At 68.5% G+C, this 19,519-nt stretch overlaps 1 protein-coding gene across 19 annotated transcripts in view; it reads left to right on the top strand.

Annotated features, from left to right (window-relative positions):
• NCOR2 (nuclear receptor corepressor 2) overlaps positions 1-19,519 on the top strand; it is a 170,758-nt gene that overhangs the window by 93,615 nt on the left and 57,624 nt on the right. For 14 of the 19 annotated variants that reach the window (XM_075996444.1, XM_075996443.1, XM_075996445.1 and 11 more), the window contains exons 12-16: positions 648-826; positions 4,021-4,075; positions 6,357-6,455; positions 16,522-16,664; positions 17,577-17,749. In XM_075996444.1, coding sequence (XP_075852559.1) covers positions 648-826; positions 4,021-4,075; positions 6,357-6,455; positions 16,522-16,664; positions 17,577-17,749 — 649 coding nt within the window. The remainder of the gene's footprint in view (positions 1-647; positions 827-4,020; positions 4,076-6,356; positions 6,456-16,521; positions 16,665-17,576; positions 17,750-19,519) is intronic. The other 5 variants (XM_075996449.1, XM_075996446.1, XM_075996461.1 and 2 more) reach the window with 1 other exon arrangement.

Raw genomic sequence — 19,519 nt, forward strand, 5'->3', positions numbered from 1 at the left:
CCCTGGCTGGGCGTCCCGGACGTGGAGCGCAGGGGCTGGGTGTGGGCGCTGGGGCGGCCAGAGCATTTGAACCGGCTGACCGTGGCCACGCGGAGCCCTGCCCGCCCCGGAGATGGGCGATTAATCGCCAGTAATTGGCAGCTGCAGCGATTTGGGGAAATGAGCGCAGCTGAGCGGCGGCTCAGAGCCTCTTAGTAGTCATTGCCACGCATCGGGAGCGGCGCCTGGCTCTTCCGGGCGGGCCGGGGCCCAGGTGGGCTCCCCGGAGGGGCTGGGGGGTGGGGAAGGACCCCCAGATGCCCCTTGCCGCCACCCCTCCCCGCCTGGGCCCTGTTTGGCAGGCCCCCACCGGGCGCTGGGTCGAACATCTCGAGGCAGTGTTTTATGGGGCCTGCGTTTCCAGAGGGAAGATTCATCGCTTCCCTCGCTGCAGATGAGCCGGGCTGCTCTGCGTTTGATTTGCAGTCCTGCCCACCGTAAACCTGTCGGGCAGCTGTTAAATCTCCCCGCCCAGCTCCTCCTCTCTGGGGTTGCGTCTCCCCCTCTGGCTCAGAGCCTCAGTCCCCCGTCCCCACCCCCGCCCCTTCCGCGCCTCGCCTGGGCCCCCGTGCTCAGAGCCGGGCCCTCCGCGCCCCGTGTCTCCCCAGAACCTGGAGAAGCAGATGAGGCAGCTGGCCGTGATCCCACCGATGCTGTACGACGCCGACCAGCAGCGCATCAAGTTCATCAACATGAACGGGCTCATGGACGACCCCATGAAGGTGTACAAGGACCGCCAGGTCATGAACATGTGGAGCGAGCAGGAGAAGGAGACCTTCCGCGAGAAGTGAGTCCCGGGTCGCCCTCACAGCCACGGGGCTCTGTCCTCTCCCGGTCTGGAGGCCACAAGTCCAGACGGAGGCGTTGGCCGGCCGGCTGGGAGGGGCCTATTCCTCGCCGGCCCCCAGCTGCTGTGGCTGCCACCGTCCCTGTCCCGTGACTCGTGGACACGTGGCTCCCGTGTCTGCCTCCGTCGCCACGTGGCTATTGCCTCTGTCTCTCTGTGCCTCCCTTCTCATAAGGACGCCAGTCGTTGGGTTTAGGGTCCGGCCCGATCCGGCGTGACCTCGTCTTAATTAATCCATGGAGACCCTGTTTCCAAATAAGGCCATGTGCCGAGGCTCTGGGCGGATTTCCTGGGGGCTCGTGTGGGTAGTCGGGGCCGTCGGGAGAGCAGGCGGGAGGGTCTCAGCGGCTGCGCCCTGGCCCTGGGCAGGGCTGTGTGGCCGGCCGGTGGCTGGTTGGTTGGATTTTGAAAGTGGCTGTTTGAGCCGGGTCTTGATCTCAGGCAGGGTGACAGTGTCCCCTGGGCTGTGTGCGTTTGTCCCTCTCACCCCTTATGACAGCTCAGCCAGGCCACCCCCAGTACGCCTGGGACAAGATGGGGACACAGACAGGTTAGGACGTTTAACGAAGGCCACACAGCTTGCCCGCAGCGGAGGCAGGAATCGAACTCCTGCAGCTGGAAAGGAGAGGCTGGGCGGGGGGGGGGGTGGAAAGCAGAGACAGGGCTTGAGGACTGAGAGGTGATGCCCCCCGCCGCCAGCAGACGTGACAGCTGTGTCCTAGGGGGACACGCCGTTGCGAAGATCCAAGATGTGATCTCCAGGCCCCCTTCCTGGTCGGGGGCCCCCAGAGGAGACGGTGGGTCCCACAGTCTGGCCTTGCCCAGCCACCCCATGACACTCGGGGACACTCAGCTGTGATTATTGCGTCCCAAACGCTGTGCTCCCTCCCGCGACACAGGGCACCCCCTCAGGACCCTGGCCCCCTCACGGCAGGAGGGTGGGAAACTGAGGCACAGAGGCCTCAGAGCCGGGTCGGGAGGGCATGCTGGGAACAGACTGGCGTCTATCCCTGCCCGTGTTTAGCCGGTGTCCCTCTGAGCCCGGCCCTCCTTGCCTCCCGCGGAGAAGGTCCCGCTGTAAAAGAGCATCCTCCGGAGCGAGGACACCGCATGCCGCTCCACCGGGGACCAAAGTCCGGGGTCTGGCCGTCTGCGCCCTTTCCCGGGAGGGAGGTGCTGGGCGGGGCCTGCGGGGCGGGCTGACTCGGGGTCCCGGGCTGATGCGGGGTCCCGGGCCAGGCATGGGAGCCGTCTGGAGGGTCCCGGGTGGAAAGTAATGCCTTTTAGAGTAGCTTTGGGTGACGCAGAGTTTAGAACACACACAGTTAGAGGGAGGGTGGCACCCGCCACGCAGGTGCCGGTCCCCAGCGAGAAACAGCGTCTCAGGGACCGAGCCCACAGCGGGCCTGGGTCTCACTGCTCAGTGGCGGGAAATGAGGCTGCCTCCCGGGTCCCTGTGATGGGAGGTGTGGCTGTCCTGCTGTCACGTCGAGTTCTGTGCTGAGCGTGTGCACAGTTTCAAACCAGGGAGGTGACGATGGGACAGTCACGGACGTTAAGAATGAGACTGCTGCATTAGGCGTTTAAATCCCTGCCGGTATGTTGGATGCTTTATGTTTTCTTATTTTAAATACGGTGATCTGGGGCACGTTTTGTGGCTTCAGCCTGTGCCGAGAGTTCCTGTCGCTCTGCAGGCCCCAGTCTCTCTCTCTGTTGATTCAGTGGCTGGCCCAGGAGAGCCAGGCTGGGCTGGCGTCCGTAGGCTTGGCCTGCCCCTGGCCCTGTGCGGCACACAGCCCGGCAGCCCCGTCCCTCGAGGGTGGTCCTGGTGCCAGTCTCATTTGCACAGGCGTCGATAGCCCTCGGGGCCTCCGAAAATCACGTGCCGCCGCTTATTGGCTGTGCGATCAGGCCCCTCCCAAGCCTCAGTTTCCTCATCTTCAAAATGGGTATGGCATCCGCGCCTCCCTTGTTCGGCGGTTGTGAGGCACCCAGTGCACGGAAAGTTTTCCACGGACGTTGGCAGGGCATGCAGGTGGGGGTCGGGGGCTGGGGAACAGGTGACCTGGGAGACGCCCAGGTTTGGTTCCTGGGTTCTGGGGGGCCCCATCTCTGCCTGGTGAAACCCCAGGGGAGGGATCTGGGGGGACGGGAAATGTCACGGGGGCAAGGAGGTGCAGGAGGAGGGTCTGAGGGTGGCTCAGCCCTGCCTAGGGCGGGATCCCCGGCGGGGAGCTCGCCTGCCGCTCTGACATGCCGCTTCCTCGGGAAGAGAAGAGGCTGTTCCGGACTCTCCGGTGTCTGGCTGGGGAGCAGGGGTGGGGCCGCTGGCCTCCTGCCCGGCCATCTGGAGGCCCCGTCTCCCGCCGTGGGCGCCCCGGCCCCCTCCTTGCTAGCAGCCACCTCTGTCCTGGACGAGGGCCGTGGGTACGATGGGCCGGGGCCAGGGCCTCCACCCGGCACCCCTGGGCCCGAGCAGGCCTCGACCACGTCCCCGCCCCCACCGCCCGCTGCTCCTTCGGCCCTGACATTTCATCCTGGCCCCGCCGTTTCCCAGTAATTCTCCTGGCTACGCAGGAAGCCGGCTGGCCCGCTGCCAGCTCCCCACCCCCTCTCCGGATTCAGTCCGTTCTCGCCGCCTTCTTGGCTGGCCTCTGCCTCCCGCCTCCCCTGGGCACCCGGGGCCTCTGCTCCCACCTTCCCTGGGGGGCCCGGCAGCCTGGCGGCCGTGACCCGGTTGGAGGGGGCCCGGCCTTGTTCCCAGGCAGGCCTGTGTGGGCCGGGCGAGGCTCGTCTTCCCAGACCCAGCTGGAGGGAGAAACAAAAGCAGATTTTAAACGGGGGGGAACCCCACCGAAGAGCTGCATGTCCTCATTTTTCCTGGAAGCCGCCTCCAGCAGGACAAACAAATGTATTTTCAAAGGCGCTAAAGCCAGTGACTCACTCCAAGGAACGCCCTCTCCTACCCCTGGGTCCCCACCCGCCCTTCCCACACCCCCCTGGGCTTAATTGCTCCGAGTGGGGCGGTGCCCGCCGGGCCGGCCAGTGGAGAGGGCAGGCGCCGGGGCGCTCGGTGGCCACCCGGGAGGGAAGCCCCCGCGGCCTGCGCTCACGCCGCCCTCGTCTCCCCGCAGGTTCATGCAGCATCCCAAGAACTTCGGCCTGATTGCCTCTTTCCTGGAGCGGAAGGTGAGTCTCTTCCCTCCTGCCCGGCGCGCCCCGCCCCACCCCTGGCATCGCTTCCGTGGGCAGCCTCCTGGGCGCGGGCTGGGGGACCCTCCTGCCTGCCCGGCCCATGCTCGGGCTGCGTCCTCCCCTCCCATCCTCCCCCCTCCTCCTCCTCCTCCTGGGAGCAGCGGCAGGCCCAGCCCCGCCTCCCGCGCCCTGGGGGAGGAGCGTCAGGTTGCCGGAGGCCTGGGAGCCCCGGAGAGCCGCCAGGACACGGGCTCCCCGAGCCCTGTGTGCCCCGCCAGCTTCCAGGGTAGCCCCGAGCATCCTTGCAGAGTGGGGCGGGTTCTGGAAGCTTTGCCGCACCTGCCGTCCCCGTCAAGGCCTTGTGGGCGGAGTGATGGCTTCAAAGGGGCTGGGCGGACGACCTTCCTAGGTCCCTCTCGTGGTCACGGTTTCCTTTTTGATGCCCCTGGTGCCACGGCAGATGCCTGGCCTACGAGTCCCCACCCCCTGGCGAGGAACCTTCCCGTAGAACTGACGCTCGAACCCACCTTGCCCCAGACCCCAGCCCAGAGCGGCTCCGGCTGGCTCGTAGGCACACAGCGCCCCCAGGACGGTCGGTCCCCGTCTCTGCACCCACAGCCTGGCCGGCGGTGCCGGGAGAGGCCTTAGGTGGGAAGATGGCACCGTGGCCTGGACGAGGCCCCGGCGGTGGTCCCGGGAGAGACCGGTGTCACAGGGTGGGACGAGAGGGGCTCCCCGAAGGGTTCCCCCGGGCGCGAGGCCCAGCGCGTTCTGGGCTGGTCCCCCAATCAGATCGTCCAGCCGCGGGTCCGCAGACCCTGTGCGGGAGGCCTGGGGCGTACGTGCACAGGAGGTGGCCGAGCGGGGTCCTAGCGGTTCTTTGAAGGGCGACCCGCGCCCAGCGTCCTCCCCGAGGAGCCGATCACCTTAGAAGGAGCGAGCCGGGCCGCAAGGGGAGAACCTCTCCGCACCGGGAAAACCAGTGTGGGGAAGCAAGCCCTATAAATAGCCTGTCCTCCCGGCCGGTGCCGGCAGCTCCCCGGGCTGTGGGCGGTGCAGCACGCCCGGGGGTGGGGCAACCCTGGGGGTGCGGGCGCGGAGTCGTCACCCCAGACGGCAAACTTTATGGGGCGCCGTGGCTGAGAGCGGCCAGGACGGACTGGGGCAGCATTCCCAGAAAGGCCTGGAGCGGGAGCTGCCCACCGGCAGGCCGGCAGGGATGGCCGGCCTGGACAGCGAGTGCGGCCGGCGTCAGGTGGGGCCAGGTGGACGGACAGGCCTTGCCCGTCTGGGGGGCGGCTGCCACCCAGGGCCAGCCTGTCCTCGGCACAGGAAGGCTCTCGCGTCAGGCTCACAGCCCCCCAGTCGCGGGTGCCGGCACCCGGTTATAAAACATCTTTCTCGGTGGCTGTGGGGTCCCCCTGGCTGGCGGGAGTTAACCTGGGGTCTCCCGGGAGCAGCCTCTGTTCCTGGCACGCCCCAGGAGGTGGCTTTTCCTTTAGGGCAGTGGAGGGGCTGAGGCCCAGGCCGCCTCTGCATCTAGCAGGCCTCGGGGAATGTCCCTGGAGGCGGGTTCCCGGCTTGGGACCCGCCTGAGACTCGCGGGAGCGTGTGAGGTAGTGTCAGAGACAGCCGCGGCACCTGGCGGGTCCCCGTGCCCGCAGGTGGGGGCATCGCAGCACTGCTTTCGAGAGGGCCGGAGGGGGCTGGGTGCCCTCCCAGCCAGCGCCGCCAGCCTTCGGGCCAGACCCGCGCAGGGAGACCAGGCAGAGAGAAGTCGGCCTTGGCGGTGCTGCAGGGGCATGGGCTGGTCCTGATCCTGGGCCTTGGGGCAGGTGGGTCCGGACCCCAAATGTCGGGGAAGAGGGGGCTGAACAGAGAGGAAGGAGAACCCAGCCCGGTGCTTGGGGACGGCTTTGAGTTTGCCCCGCTGTGAGTGAGAGCCTGTGTTTTCCGTGATGGTTGGGGGTGACGTGACGACGTCACGGTTACTGTCGACAGTGGTAATAGCGATAGCAGGTGTTGGTTCTGTGCGGGGCATCGTCCTGAGCGCGTTACCTGCACCTTAACTTACCTGGCCTTCGGGACGGCTCTGGGACGTCTGCCTGCTACCATTCCCACTTTACAGATGAGAAACCGAGGCACAGAGCCGGTCAGGTAACCTGTCCCAGGTCACCCGGCTGGCTGGTGGAGGAGGCAGGATTCGAACCCAGGCCTCTCGGCTCCCAAGCTGGGTGCCACCCCCCAGCCTCAGCGCTCCTCTCTCTGCCCACAGACGGTGGCCGAGTGTGTGCTCTACTACTACCTGACCAAGAAGAACGAGAACTACAAGAGCCTGGTGAGGCGGAGCTACCGGCGCCGGGGCAAGAGCCAGGTGAGGGGCGGGTGGGGGGCGCTCGTCTTGGGGGGCGCTCGTCCTGGGGGCCGCGGCAACAGCCTGGTGAGGGGCGGGTGGGGGCACTTGTCCCAGGGGGCCCGGCCCCCTGCGCTCCCGGCGGCTGCCTGCTCGGTGGCCGGCGTCCCGCGCGGCTGGCGGTGACCGTGTCCAGGAGCTGGTGCTGGCCCGCCAGTGTGAGCCCCATCGGGGGCGGCAGATCTGGGGGTCCCCGGTCTGGGGGCGCTCACCCTGCCCCCGCCCCAAGCATCGGAGGACGGGGCTGGGGAGAGCTGGCCGCTCTGTGGGCTCTCGGCCGGGAAGATTCCAGGACTCATCCCCCACGTGAGGGCTTCCCGGGCCGACTCGGGGTGGTCCACACGCTTAACGTGTTTTAGATTTTCATGGTTTTGCGTGTTTGTTTTAATGCATACTTGAGAGAAGAAAAACAGCCGGCACTTCAGCCTGCTTGGGGTGAAACTGAGGGTTATTTACGCTGGAGTGGGGCAGACTGGGGACTCTTGGACTAAGTCCAGCCGCCGCCTGTTTTTGTGAATAAAGTTTTATTGGCGCGTGGCCACGCCCATGTGTTTACGTGTTGCCATGGCAGCCCCCGTGCTGGTGCGTGGTCTCCCGGCCGTGACCGCAGACCTATGGGCTGCGATGCTAGATTGTTTGCTCGCCGGCCCTCGGCAGAAAAATCTTCGCTGACCTCTGAGCTAGAGGAAAAAGGAGTTGGCCTGAAAAAACATTCCTGCCAGGTGCGGTGGCTCACGCCTGTGAGCCCAGCGCTTTGGGAGGCCAGGGCGGGAGGATGGCCTGAGCCTCGGAGGTGGGGGCCACAGGGAGCTGTGGTGATGCCGCTGGGCTCCAGCGTGGGTGGCGGAGCGAGACCCTTTCTCTGGAGGAAAAGGGAAAGACAATGCAGTAAATTGCGCAGGGGTGACGGGCGCGTGTGGAAGGGGGTCCCTCGTCCTTGGGTCGGGAGTGGGGTGGTGGGCGGTGGACGACCGGCGTGGAGCAGGTGCGGGCGCACCCGCAGAGGGGGAGGCGGGAGGGCACTGCAGGGGCGGCGGGGCGGGCAAGGTGCAGGCGGTCGGAGGACAGGGAGGGCTGTGCGGGCCGAGCCGTGTCCGGGGCTGGGTCCCCCGCCCTGCGCCGGCCTCTGTGCGCGAGCCTCGCCCTCCGCCCAGGCCTGTCGTCCCAGCTGCTCCCCATCCGTGCCTGCTCCCGTTCCCACGCGGCTCCCGGGCCAGCTGGGGGCCGTGTCCCTCCCGTCTCCCCTCTGCGTCCCGCGCTCCCCATGAACCCCCCCTTCCTGGGTGGCCAGCGGCAGTAGGGGCTGCTGTAGGCACCGCAGAGAGGGGCTGCTCGTGGTGCGGCTCCCGTGGCCCCAGCCACGTCTCTGTCGAGGACGGCCAGTGGGCGCTCGCCTGCCAGCGCGCAGATGCGCTCACGGGGCCCTCGCGTCCTGTCTCTGCGGCCTGCCCCCCGTCCCCCATGGCCAGCACAGGGGAGCTTGCCACATGCACCGAGTGTGTGTGGTCACCGGGAAGTTGAGGTGCAGCGTCCTGCAGGCCGAGTGGCCAGGCCCGAGCTTTGGAGGGGAGTCGGACAGTGACCCAGGAAAGGGGAGCGAGGGACCGGCCGGTGACAGGCTGCAGGGTTGTCGGGCAGGGGCAGAACGGCCCCCAGGCCCAAAGGCCCCCACCTGCAGCCTTGGGGACAGTGCTCTTCCCGAGTGGGGGGCTCAGGACGGGGTGAGCCCCTCGCCATCTCTGCCGCGTGGTTGAGGAGGGGACGCCAGGCCGCAGGGCTGACGGTGACAGCGGCTCTCCCAGGCGTTGGGCCGTCTGCCTTCTTCCATGCCGCTGACCGCCGCGGGCTGCTGCAGCCCGTCCCCGTTCTCGGACCTGGACTCCTGGAGTCCAGTGTGCGGGGAGGGCGGTGCTCTGGGGGGGGTGCCATGGGCACGCAGTCACTGGGCCACCCCTCACCTGTGGGAGGGTCGGGCCACAACCCCATGTTCCTGACGCGCCCGTCCGGCCCGGGGCCTGCTCTAGGAAAGCCTTGGCATTGCAGGTCGGGCCCGGAGCCGAGTGCCGGTGGCAGAGTAGGAAGTACAGTCTGAGGCGGCCCCCGGCAGCCTGGCCCCCGGCAGCGCTCTCAGGACCCGGAATGCTCCTTCCAGGGTGTCCAAGTCCGGTTGGGCTGGCTGGCCGTAGCCAAGGCCGAACCTGGTGGGGCGTCTCTGAGCCAAGTCGCTCCCCCAGGGCTGAGGGCAGCCGGTCCCTTCTCAGAGGGTGGCCTGCGCGCTTGCGTATTTGCAAGCCACCCTGCAGTTCGGGGACCCTGTCTGAAGACTTCAGAGCAGGCCTGGCTCCGGGGACCGGCCTTCCCTGCCCTGTCTCCCCAAGCCCCGTACCAGAGCTGGCTGTCTGTCCGTCACCTGGTAGGAAGTGTGCCCACTGGGCGTCTCCGGGCTCAGAGCTGCCTGGGCGCTCCTGTCCCGGCCCACGGGAAAGCGAGGCCGCTTCAGTGTCCACTGCCCGGCAGTGACGCACTCGGGCCATTCGGTGTGGTGGGGTCGCCTTCTTGTTCCCCGGAGGGTGCCGTCCACCTTCCAGAAGCTTCTCTGTAATCAGACAGAGGGAGCTGCAGGCCGGGTGTAGACTTGGAACGAGGCCCCTTCAGCTCTAGGGGGAGGGCTGAGCCCCCACCTTCTGGAACCCGCCCCCCAGGCCCGGCTGCGAGTGGCTGGTGAGTGCAGGCCGGGCCTCGGCCCAAGCATCCTCTCCTGGCCCCCCACCCCTACCCCGGCCCCGCCACCTGCCCTGAGGTGAGTCACGGGCCGTGCTTGGGCCCGAGCCCCGGCTGACGGCACGGCAGTTTCTAGTTCGTGATTGGGGCGGAAGGGCCGTGCCATCCTGGTTAATGGCACAGAGCCCAGCAGCGCGGTGGTCAGTGGACGCTGACCTGCGCAGACCGCCAGCGGCCAGGGTGTCCAGCAGCAGGGCACGGCCTGAGGCCGTGGTGGCCGTGGGTCAGCCACTAGGGCCTCCCCACGGTGATGGGGGTGACCCGTGGCCAAGGGGCACGTCCCTGAGGGTGAGTCCCCTCTCTCAGGGCCGCATGGGGGTGCAGGGCAGGTCGGGGTCTCCCGGTGGGCAGGATGCAGGCACAGGAAGTCCGTCCTGGGCTCCAGGCGTCCCGGCCTGCCCCTCCTGGCCGCCAGGCCCAGGGAAGGACGCCAGGGAGGGGCGGCCTCCAGCTGCCGTGTGGCCTGTGCTCTCTGCTGTCTCTGTGCGCCGTGGTGTCCAGCCCCGCCGGGCTCTGCTCTGGCCAGGCCCTGGGACTCCTACGTGTGTCTGGGTCAGCCAAGCCTCCACCCCCCGTGTCCCTACTTCTGTGGGTGTCTGTCTACGGGTGGCTTCATGTCTGTCCCCCCTTTTTCTCTGTCCACGTCCCTGGTCTGTTCCTCGGCTTCTGCCTCTGTTTCTTTCTCCCTCCTCTCCGGGTCTCATCTCTCCCGCTCCTGCTCTCTTCTCTCTGCCCCCACGCCCCCTCCAGCCCTGCCTGCTCCCCCCCCCCAGTTCCTGCTGAGGGACAGGTGACCTTGTTCCTCTCGCCGCGGCACTCAAGTGTCCCTTGTGCCTCCCGCAGCGGCATGGGGAGCAGTGTGACCAGGACGGCCGTGTCAGGACAGGCCAGCCAGGCTCGGTCCCCGGGGAGGGGCACCGCTACGCAGGGGGGCCGCTGTCCGGCCCGGCTGCCTCCCCTGGTGACGCAGTCCCGGGTGGCAGGACCCGCCGACGGGCCAGACCAGGTGCCCGCAGGCCACGTTCCTTCTCCCGGCCACCAGTGCTGGGTCTCCTCTCGGGCCCCTGCCCACCCAGGGCTGGGCCGGCTGGACATCGGGCCTGGGGCGGTGCCGGGTCCCACTCTGCCGGGGCGGGCTGGCCCTGGTGGGACCGGGTGCGGATTCGGCTCCTGGGTCCCTGCCCAACTTTGTGCTAAGTCGGGAGAGGCCGGTTGGGGTCCCCCAGGCCTGAAGTTGGGGGACGCTATTCTCAGGGACGGCGGCAGGTGGGGGCTCCCCAGGGAGCAGGGGAGGCCGGAGCCCAGGATGGAACATGCCTGGCCGGGGTGCGGGAGGAGACGAACGCGGCCGGTCACGGCTGGCGGGGTGTGTGCGGGGTCCGGCCCCACAGGCCCACCCGAGGCAGACCACGTAGGGAGGTGGGAGGGGTGGAAGACGGGGGCCACCCAAGCCGGGCCGCCGGAGTCGGGACGGTCGCCAGGACAGCAGCGCCACGTGGTGGCCACGTTGGGAGGGCCCTGGACGCTGAGATTGCCCGGGGACGTGGCGGGTGGAGGGGGTTGAGTCTGTCCTGCTGTGACATCATTCCAGGTGGTTCCCTAGTGGACAAGGCAAACCAAGTCCCCGGAGCTGACACACCCGCGGGGACAGGCCCTGCACGAACAAGTCCGCGCGGCAGCTGGAGGGCGTCAGCCAGAGCTCGGGCCAGAGTGGGGAGGTGGCTGGCGGGAAGGAGGGCAGCTTAGGGCGCTGGCCCCCGCAGCCTCTCTGAGGGGGTGTCCCCCGCGCTGGGACCCGAGTGGTGATAAGGGACCGGCCAGGCAGAGTCAGGGGAGAGTGTCCCAGGCTGTGGCTGCAGCACGTGCAAAGGCCCTGCGGCAGGAGCGAGTGTGGCGTCCCCTGGGGCCAGTGCTGCGCAGGGGCAGGCGCGGCCCTTCGGGAGGACTCCATTTCAGGTGGCAGGACCCTGAGTTGGGACGATGGACCCTTGGTGGGACAGGCCTCCACGGCACGCGTGTTGACTGTTGCACGTGTCGTGCGGACACACGTGTCTGTCGCTGAGAACCAGTCTGCATTTAGCAGCCGCCCTCTGCGGGGACAGCCCCGCCCACTGCACGCCACGGCACCGGTCCCTGCCGCGGGCACGGCTGGCAGGGGCGACCCCAGGGGCAGGATGACGCCCACCGCGGGCAGGGACGCGGGAAGGGCTGCTCTGGGCGCCCGCCGCCTTGCTGCCGTGGCCATCTGTCCTGTCATGAGCCAGGCCGTGCGTTTCGGGTTTAGTTAGGGCCTCATCCCGCAGCGGCCTCCAGAACGCCCGGGCTGCCCGCGGACTGGGGGCGGGCTGGCTCTGTGGCCCTGCGCGTCTCTAGAACACGCCCCGCCCCGCCCCTGCCAGGCGCCCCCTGCCTGCGTGGCCCCAGGGGGACAGGGTCGGGTCGGAGGGCAGAGGCCGGGTGTCGTGGAGGGGCTGGCCTGCAGCAGAACACTCTGACCCCCGACCCCACGTCTCACAGCGACCCCAGGCTGACCCCTGCACCCCCCAGGGGCGGAGGGTGTCTCCAGGGCGGGCGCGTTGGGTGAACTAGTGAGCTCTGCCGCCGCGGTGTTGCCGGGCCGCGAGTTCCCGGGTGCGCTTCTAAGGACTCTGTCTGGGAGCCGAGTCTCCTGGGCTCCCTGGCGGGAGGCGCCGCCTTCTCGGGAGGGGTCAGCGTCAGGGCCCGGCCCCGTTGGGCTGTCTGCAGCGTGGGGGGTCCTGCCCCAGGGCTCACCCTGCCTTTGGAGACTTGCTCAGCGGCCTCCTGTCCTGCCGCCGCCTCGTCCCTGGGTCGGACGACAGGCTGCCACGTCTGCGCGCGTTTGTTGAGCCTCTTGAAGGTTTTCTTGTCACCGGGGCCTCTGCCTCTCCTGTCACCATCCCGGTCTCTGTCAGCTTAAGTGCAAGCTCCGGACGGTCGGGGACCGCGTATTTCTGTGGCCTGTGTCCCCCTTGGGCGCTCGGGGCACGTTTGTGGAAGGAATGAACGAGTGAGTGGCGCAGTTTGGCTTAAATGGGCATAGGGAGAAGACTGGGATCCCCTGGCCAGCGAGCTAGGAAATGCTGTGTGACCTTGGGTGAGTTACTTAACTTTTCTGTGTTTTATCATTCTCATTTGCAAAACAGGGACGAGACCAGGGTTGTTGGGAGGATTCACGTCACCGACAGGTATGAAATGAGGAGAAGGGGGACTCGTTAAACGTTTGTCGCACTCAGGAAGCGTTTGTTGTTCCTGCTGAGATAGTTCTCCGCACGGCCCCTGGTCCGGGGCCTCAGCGCAGGCTCTGGGTTCCGGGCGGCGGGTCCGGCACTCAGGCTTCCAGAAGCAGGGGCTCCTCGGGGGCCTGGGCCAGCGGCAGTGGCTGGCCGCAGGTCTGGTCGGGTTTTCCCCAGGGTCGTGCCCTCGTTGGGGGACGATGTCCCCGACCCAGCCCTGGGCTCCGAGCCCGTGGTCGGCCGGCCGGTGACGTGGGTGACGGCAGGGGTGGCCCTCACCCTGAGCCCAGGATGGCTGGGGGTGGCAGTGCGGGGCCCCTGGTTCTCCCGGGTCCCTGAGGCCCAGGGAAAGGCCATCCACCGCCCGTGTCCAGGGTCCCGTGCGTGTTTTGCGAGACAGGGACCCGCAGGGCCCGGCAGCCCTCGGGCGCCACCCAGGCCCTCCGCCCAGACTCCGCATTCGACGGAGATCCCGGGCCCTGCTGTGCCTTCGGGTTTGAGTGGCGGGCACTGGTGTAGCGCAGGGCGCCTTTGGGTTTGAGTGGCGGGCGAGGGTGTAGCGCAGGGCGGGCAAGTGAAGGAGCCACAGGAAACGTCCCGCCCCCTTCTGCTCCCGTGAGGTTTCATTGGCCCAGGGCCGTCCGTCTCTGCAGTGCTGCTCGCGCCTGCAGTGGCAGAGCTGGGCCGGTGCAGCAGAGCCCACTGGCCGCAGTCCCACGGTCTTACCATCTGGCCCTCACGGAGACGGCCTGCCGTCCCTGAGCACAGCACCGGTTCTTGGGCGTGGCAGCCCCGGGATGACCCGGAATGTAAAGTGCTGACACTTGGTCTCGTGCGGAGATGCCCAGGTGTGGGCTAGGTGTCGCAGCCTTGCACGGCTCCCCAGGCCGGCCTCGGGGGACCCTGAGAACCACGAATCCGGCACGTGCAGTTCTGCAGCCCCGTGGCAGGCTGAGAGACGGTCAGCGCCGAGCCAGCCGCCGCTGGGTCTGCTGTTCTAGAGCCAGGCGCTTCAGGGGGCCAGGCTGGCGACCGGGTTGACTCCCGCCTCCTGGGGAGTCTTGGCCTAGGGCCTCCGTCTCCCTGTGTGAATCGCCCAGGAGTGAGCAGGGGCTGCCCCCCGCCAGCCCATGGGCCTCCGAGTCCCGCCTGGCGGCCAGCAGACACTGCTGGTCAGGGCCGGTGGGGTCTTCCCATGTGTCCTGCTCACCCTCCCCCGCTGGGGTGCTCGGCGAGGGGCAGGGACGCCTCCCTCGGGGGTGGGTTAGGCCACCAGGGGCCGGGAGCCGTCCAGGGCCCAGGGCGGCGCTGGAAGGCGCGTGTGTGCGCGTGTGTGTGTGTGCGTGTGTGTGTGTGTGTGTGGAGGGTGGGGTGGGAGTCCCCGCCCCTGCCTTTGGTGGCGGGGAGGGGCAGGAGGGCGCGGGCCCGGCGCCGGGACTGCACTCCTGGTGGGGAAAGGGCGGAAACCACGGCCAGGCTCTAGTGCCGACAAGGACCGCTGGCCTCGCGTGCGATGGGCCAGCTTGGGGGGCAATGACCTGGGGCGTCGCTGGCCGGCCGGGGGACGGGTGTGGGGGTCCGGCGGGGGGGGTCCCACGTAGCCACGGGCGCGCGGAACTCAGACCCTCGCACGTTGACTGCCGCGCTAGGAACAGAAAGTGTTTTCCTCGGGGCCACGGCGTTTTATCTCGAAAATAGAATAAAAACTTTGAAAACGAAACGATCCTTTCTAACGTAATGAAAAATTATTTTTTATTGTTTTCTGTGCGTGAGTTATATGCACGTTGAAAAAAATAGTTCCCGCAGCTCCCGAGGTAGACGTGTGAGTTGTATGCGCTTCATGAGACCCTGGGCTCAAAACTAGCGTGAGTTAAATACGATTCACGCGGCAGTTACCGTGCTGGCTCTGAATCCTGGCCCTCGGTGACTGGCGTCACCGTCTCCGTGCCTCGGCTTTCTCTCCTGCAGAGGGCTGCGAGGCAGCACCACGGCGAGCGCCACGGGGCCGGCGTCCACTGCGCAGGGCAGGGGCGTGGGCAGGCCAGGCGGGGCCCGGCGAGTCTTGAGCTGGGGACGGGTGGGATCAGCAGAAAGGGGTGTCCGAACCCCAGATCCCAGCCGGGGGTGGGGTGAGCCTCTCAGCCAGGGCTCTGGTGGTGGCAGGACCACGTCCCCGCACCCCAGGGTGTCCCCGTCCTGCTCTGAGACCTCGGGCTTCACCACTCCCCACCAGCCTCAGTTTCTTCCTCTGCAGAACGGGAACGGCGACCACGGCCCTCCCGTCTCGGGCCAGTCGGGGCTGCACCCGCTGGGCGTGCAGGGGGGGGTGCCCACGGATCGGCCTGTGTGTGAGGCACCAGGGCTGGTGGAGCCCCCAACCTAGATCCAGGGGCTCCCGGAGGAGGGCGGCCCACGTGGCCGCTGCTGTTTGGGGGTGTGTCGCCAAGCTCTTTGGCCACGACGCTTTATCCTGACCATCACGTGGGGCAGCCCACCGGGCAGGACCCCTCCCTGGACAGCCACCCGGCTTCTCCCTGCCACTCCTGGTCCTGGTCCCCAGCTCCCGCTCGCCGCCACCGCCCACGTCAGGCGGCCGTGGAGACGGGCGCTGTCAGAACCTCCCGTCGCCCACCTGCCCCGGCGGCCACCTGCCCCGGTACCCATCGGCGGCTCCCAGGAGGGAGAGCGGCGTTGCCTGCAGGTACAAGAGGTGCCACCTTGGGCTGTGTGGAGGCCGAGCCGAGTGCCTGAGGGTTTGCGGTTAGCAGAGGGAGCACGGCTGGCCCGAAGACGGCAGGGCCACCTGTCCGGACTCGGCAGTGACGGGGCTGGGGCGGCTGTCCAGGTCAGGCTCTGCCCCTCGCCCCGTCCGCTTACAGAACACGGGGACGAGGGGCGGATCCCTGGGGAAGGGAGAGCGGGTCCAGCCGGGAGGCCCTGGAGTGGAGCCAGCGGCCACCTTTGGCGCTCAGCCCCTCGCCCTGTGTCCTGGTGTCCACGGGTGCCCATGGTGGGCCTGGCTCCGAGGGGGCCGAGAGGGCCCCAGCAGGGAGAAAGGGGGCTCGCTCTCACGCCCCGGCCCCCTCCCCCTCTGTCAGCCTGGAGTTCGTTCCCCTGGTTTGAAAAGAGGTGTGACTGCCCCTGGTGCATAGAGGGTTCGTTTTTATTCCACTCGGCCCGGCGAGGTGGAAAGCCGGTCTGGCTCAGCAGCTGCCCGCAGGGAGGACCTCGGGCGGCCTAGAAAATCGGTGCGCGCCGATCAGAGCAGTGGGCGGGGTGGAAGGGCAGCCGGGAGGCGGTGCGGGGAGCCGATGGCTGAGTGACCGGGGCAGGCCTGAGTGGGCAGGCGGCCTGGCCTGAGCCCTGACCCGCCCCGGGTCGTGGCCTGTCCTCCCCGCAGCAGCCACCTGCAGACAGCCTGGCCTCCCCCGCCTCCCCCTTTACAGACTGGGGGCTGAGGCTTAGAGAGGGGGACCTGCATTCTGTGAGGGGCAGGGCAGGGCTGGGGCGCCAGTGCCGTGTCCCCAGATTCCCGGACGCACCCCCGCCCCTGCCTGGGCCGACCAGAGCCCCTCACTCCGGCCCCGATCGCTCTGCCCCTCTCAGACACCCATGCCGGGCGCCGTCCTCAGTGCCGCGTGGGGGTTGCCTCGCTGCAGCCCCAGCCCCTGGCTGAGACACGAGTGTGCCGAACACCTTGTTTTAGAAGCAGAGAAATGAGAGCACAGAGAGGTTAAGACCCTTATTCGAGGCCACACAGCCACTAAGCAGGGGAGGCAGGAATCGAACCCAGGGCATCTGGCACGAGTGCTTCCTACGCCTCCCCCCCAGCCTCTCCCCAGCCCCTACCAGCTGGCCCTGGCCTCCCCTTCACAGCCTCCCCTTGGGCTGACTCCGCGGTTTGCCCTCCTCCTCTCCCCCTGCGCCTGCCCAGGTGCGCAGACCCACCTGCCTCACTGTGCCCCTCTCTCCCCTCCCCTGCCCGCCCATAGCAGCAGCAGCAGCAGCAGCAGCAGCAGCAGCAGCAGCAGCAGATGCCCCGGAGCAGCCAGGAGGAGAAGGATGAGAAAGAGAAGGAGGGGGAGAAGGAGGAGGAGAAGCCGGAGGTGGAGAACGACAAGGAGGAGCTGAGCAAGTAAGGCCCTGGCCGCCCACACTCGCACACGGGGCCTGGGGGACCCGGGCAGGGGGGTGAGGACAGGGATTGGCTGGCTGTCCCCAACAGCCCCTCCCGGCAGCCCTCCCGCCCCTCCCCGCCCTCCCTCTCCCCCGAGATGGCAGAGGCAGAAGCTCATCTGAGCTCCACTCTCCGGCTAATAAATCCGGGCGACGACTTTGGAACCCTCGGCCCCCCTCCCCTCCCGTCGCCAGGGGGGCAGGGCTGGTGGGTCCTCGCTGATGGGGGCAGGGCCCTGACAGCCCCCTCCCGCCGGGCCAGGTACCCTTCGCGCAGGAATGCGGCTGCAGAGCCCATCAGGCGCCCCTGCCCGGTCTCCTGCGCGCCTTCCTGCGAGATGAATGGGAGGGCGCGGAGACAGGCCCGCGCCTGCTTGCCGTCCACGCTCGGCCTCCCGCCGCACCTGTGCAGGCACAGCCGCATCTGCACAGAGTCCCTCTGCCCTGCGACTAAACTGGCCTTGTAGATGCTACTGGCCGTGCCCCTGCGCCGCCTCAGAGAGCCTCTCGGGCGGGCGGTGGACGTCTCTCTGGAGTACGGATGGCATTGCAGACGCCCCCCCACCCCGCCGGCCGGCCGGCATGGGGGAGCCTCACACAGGAGCCCCACACCCTGTGCGGGACAGAACCCGTCCGGTGCCGCCTGGTCAGGCCCACGCCGTGGGCGACGGCCTGTGCGGGCCCCTTCGTGTCAGCGGCTGCACCCCGCTTCTGGGAAGGGGGGCCCCTGCGGGCCGGCAGCCTCGCCCCGGGCTCGCCCTGCTTCCCGGCGTCCCGTCCCGTCAGTGAGAGCGGGCGGCTGGCGCGGGGCAGGGTGCGCGGAGGGAGGAGCCTCTCCCGGCGGCTCAGGTGGTCCATCCTGTCCCCCCAGGGAGAAGACGGACGACACCTCGGGGGAGGACAACGACGAGAAGGAGGCCGTGGCCTCCAAAGGCCGCAAAACCGCCAACAGCCAGGGCCGGCGCAAAGGCCGCATCACCCGCTCCATGGCCAACGAGGCCAACAGCGAGGAGGCCGTCACCCCTCAGCAGAGCGCCGAGCTGGGTGAGCGGGGGCCGGGCGCGGCGCGTGTGAACACCGAGTGGGCTCTGTGTTAACTGGCGGCGGCTGAGGGGGTGGGTCCCAGCCTTAGCTACTGAGTGTGCTGTGTGACCCCGGGTGAGTTGCTCAACCTCTCTGTGCCTCTGTGCCCCCATCTGCACAGTGGGGGAAGGGGGTGCCACGTCTAACCGTGGTGGGAAGGTCTTCAGCAACTTTAATGTGGGAGAGCCTAGAACAGTTTCTGGGGATGTGGGACGGGCTCAGTGGCTTCAGCCGCCGTGACTTCAGAGCTGGGGCATGTCACGCGCGAGTCCAGGTCACCTGTTCTGGGCATCTCGTCGTTTCTACTTCGTTAGAGCTGGTCACGCTCAGCCCGCGTCTGCCCGAGACGGCCCCGCCGCGAGCTGAGCAGCCACCACCTTCTCAGAAGGATGTGGGTTCTGACTGGCCCCACCCAGCCCTGTGGGCATCCGAGCTCGTGCCTTCAGCTCTGTGGGCCTCGGTTTCCCCTTCGGCACAGAGGGGCGTTCATCGCCGGGTGCTCTGTGCCACTCTCTCCTCCCGAAAAGGGGGAGAGAGAGAGATTGAGTGGCAGATGCCACGTTCGGCCACAGGGGGCAGCCGTGCCTGTCGGTTGTCTCTGCACCTGTTTCCCGTCCCCAGGGCTCCCTCCCGGGCTGGGGCAGGCAGCCATGATGCTTCATCTCTCACAAACACCCCCCCACCCCCCACCCCCGGGTCTGGGCCAGGCACCTGCCCCCGCTTCCCGAGAGAGGCGGTTTGGACCCATTTCATAAACGCGCTACTCGAGGCTTGGAGAAGGGACGTTGCCTCCCCAGAGTCACAGAGCCCGTCGGGATTGGAACCCGGCCACCAACCCTGTGCAGTTTCCCTAGGCGTTTGCCGGCTGCCCCTCGGTGGCAGCGAATGGGAGGCCCAGGGAGGAAGGGCTTTCTGTGGAAGCGTGCTGGTTGGCCCCCGCGGCACAGAGCGACCGGCTCTGTGGGGGCTGTGGCCCCTGTCCCCCCCCACCCCTCCCCCAGTCACCATGTCCCCAGGGGGGTGCACCTTCCCGGCCCGGTGCTCACAGAGGCAGCTGTCACTGCTGAGACCCCTGTCAGCCTCAGTTTCCTCATCTGTGAAATGTGCTGACTGCGGGTCCTCTTCTCCGTGGGTCGCATGGAGGTGGACCTGCTCAGCTCGGGGCCGCCCGGCGGGGGCTCGGCCTGGCGCGGAGGAGGGGACGGCCAGGAGGGGACGTCTGAAACGCTGCTCCCCTCGGGAGGCCCCGCCCCGCCCTCCCGTCCCGGAGGGGGGAGCCCGTCTGTGCGGAGGGAGCCCCCCCACCCCCCGTCCCCGAGGGGGGAGCCCGTCTGTGCGGAGGGAGCCCCCCCACCCCCCGTCCCCGAAGGGGGAGCCCGTCTGTGCGGAGGGAGCCCCCCCACCCCCCGTCCCCGAAGGGGGAGCCCGTCTGTGCGGAGGGAGCCCCCCCACCCCCCGTCCCCGAAGGGGGAGCCCGTCTGTGCGGAGGGAGCCCCCCACCCCCCCGTCACCGAAGGGGGAGCCCGTCTGTGCGGAGGGAGCCCCCCCACCCACCCCCGTCCCCGAGGGGGGAGCCCGTCTGTGCGGAGGGAGCCCCCCCACTCCCCCGTCCCCGAGGGGGGAGCCCGTCTGTGCGGAGGGAGCCCCCCCACCCCCCGTCCCCGAAGGGGGAGCCCGTCTGTGCGGAGGGAGCCCCCCCACCCCCCGTCCCCGAAGGGGGAGCCCGTCTGT

Source organism: Microcebus murinus, chromosome 22, assembly GCF_040939455.1.
Source record: "Microcebus murinus isolate Inina chromosome 22, M.murinus_Inina_mat1.0, whole genome shotgun sequence".
NCBI classification, from domain to species: domain Eukaryota; kingdom Metazoa; phylum Chordata; class Mammalia; order Primates; family Cheirogaleidae; genus Microcebus; species Microcebus murinus.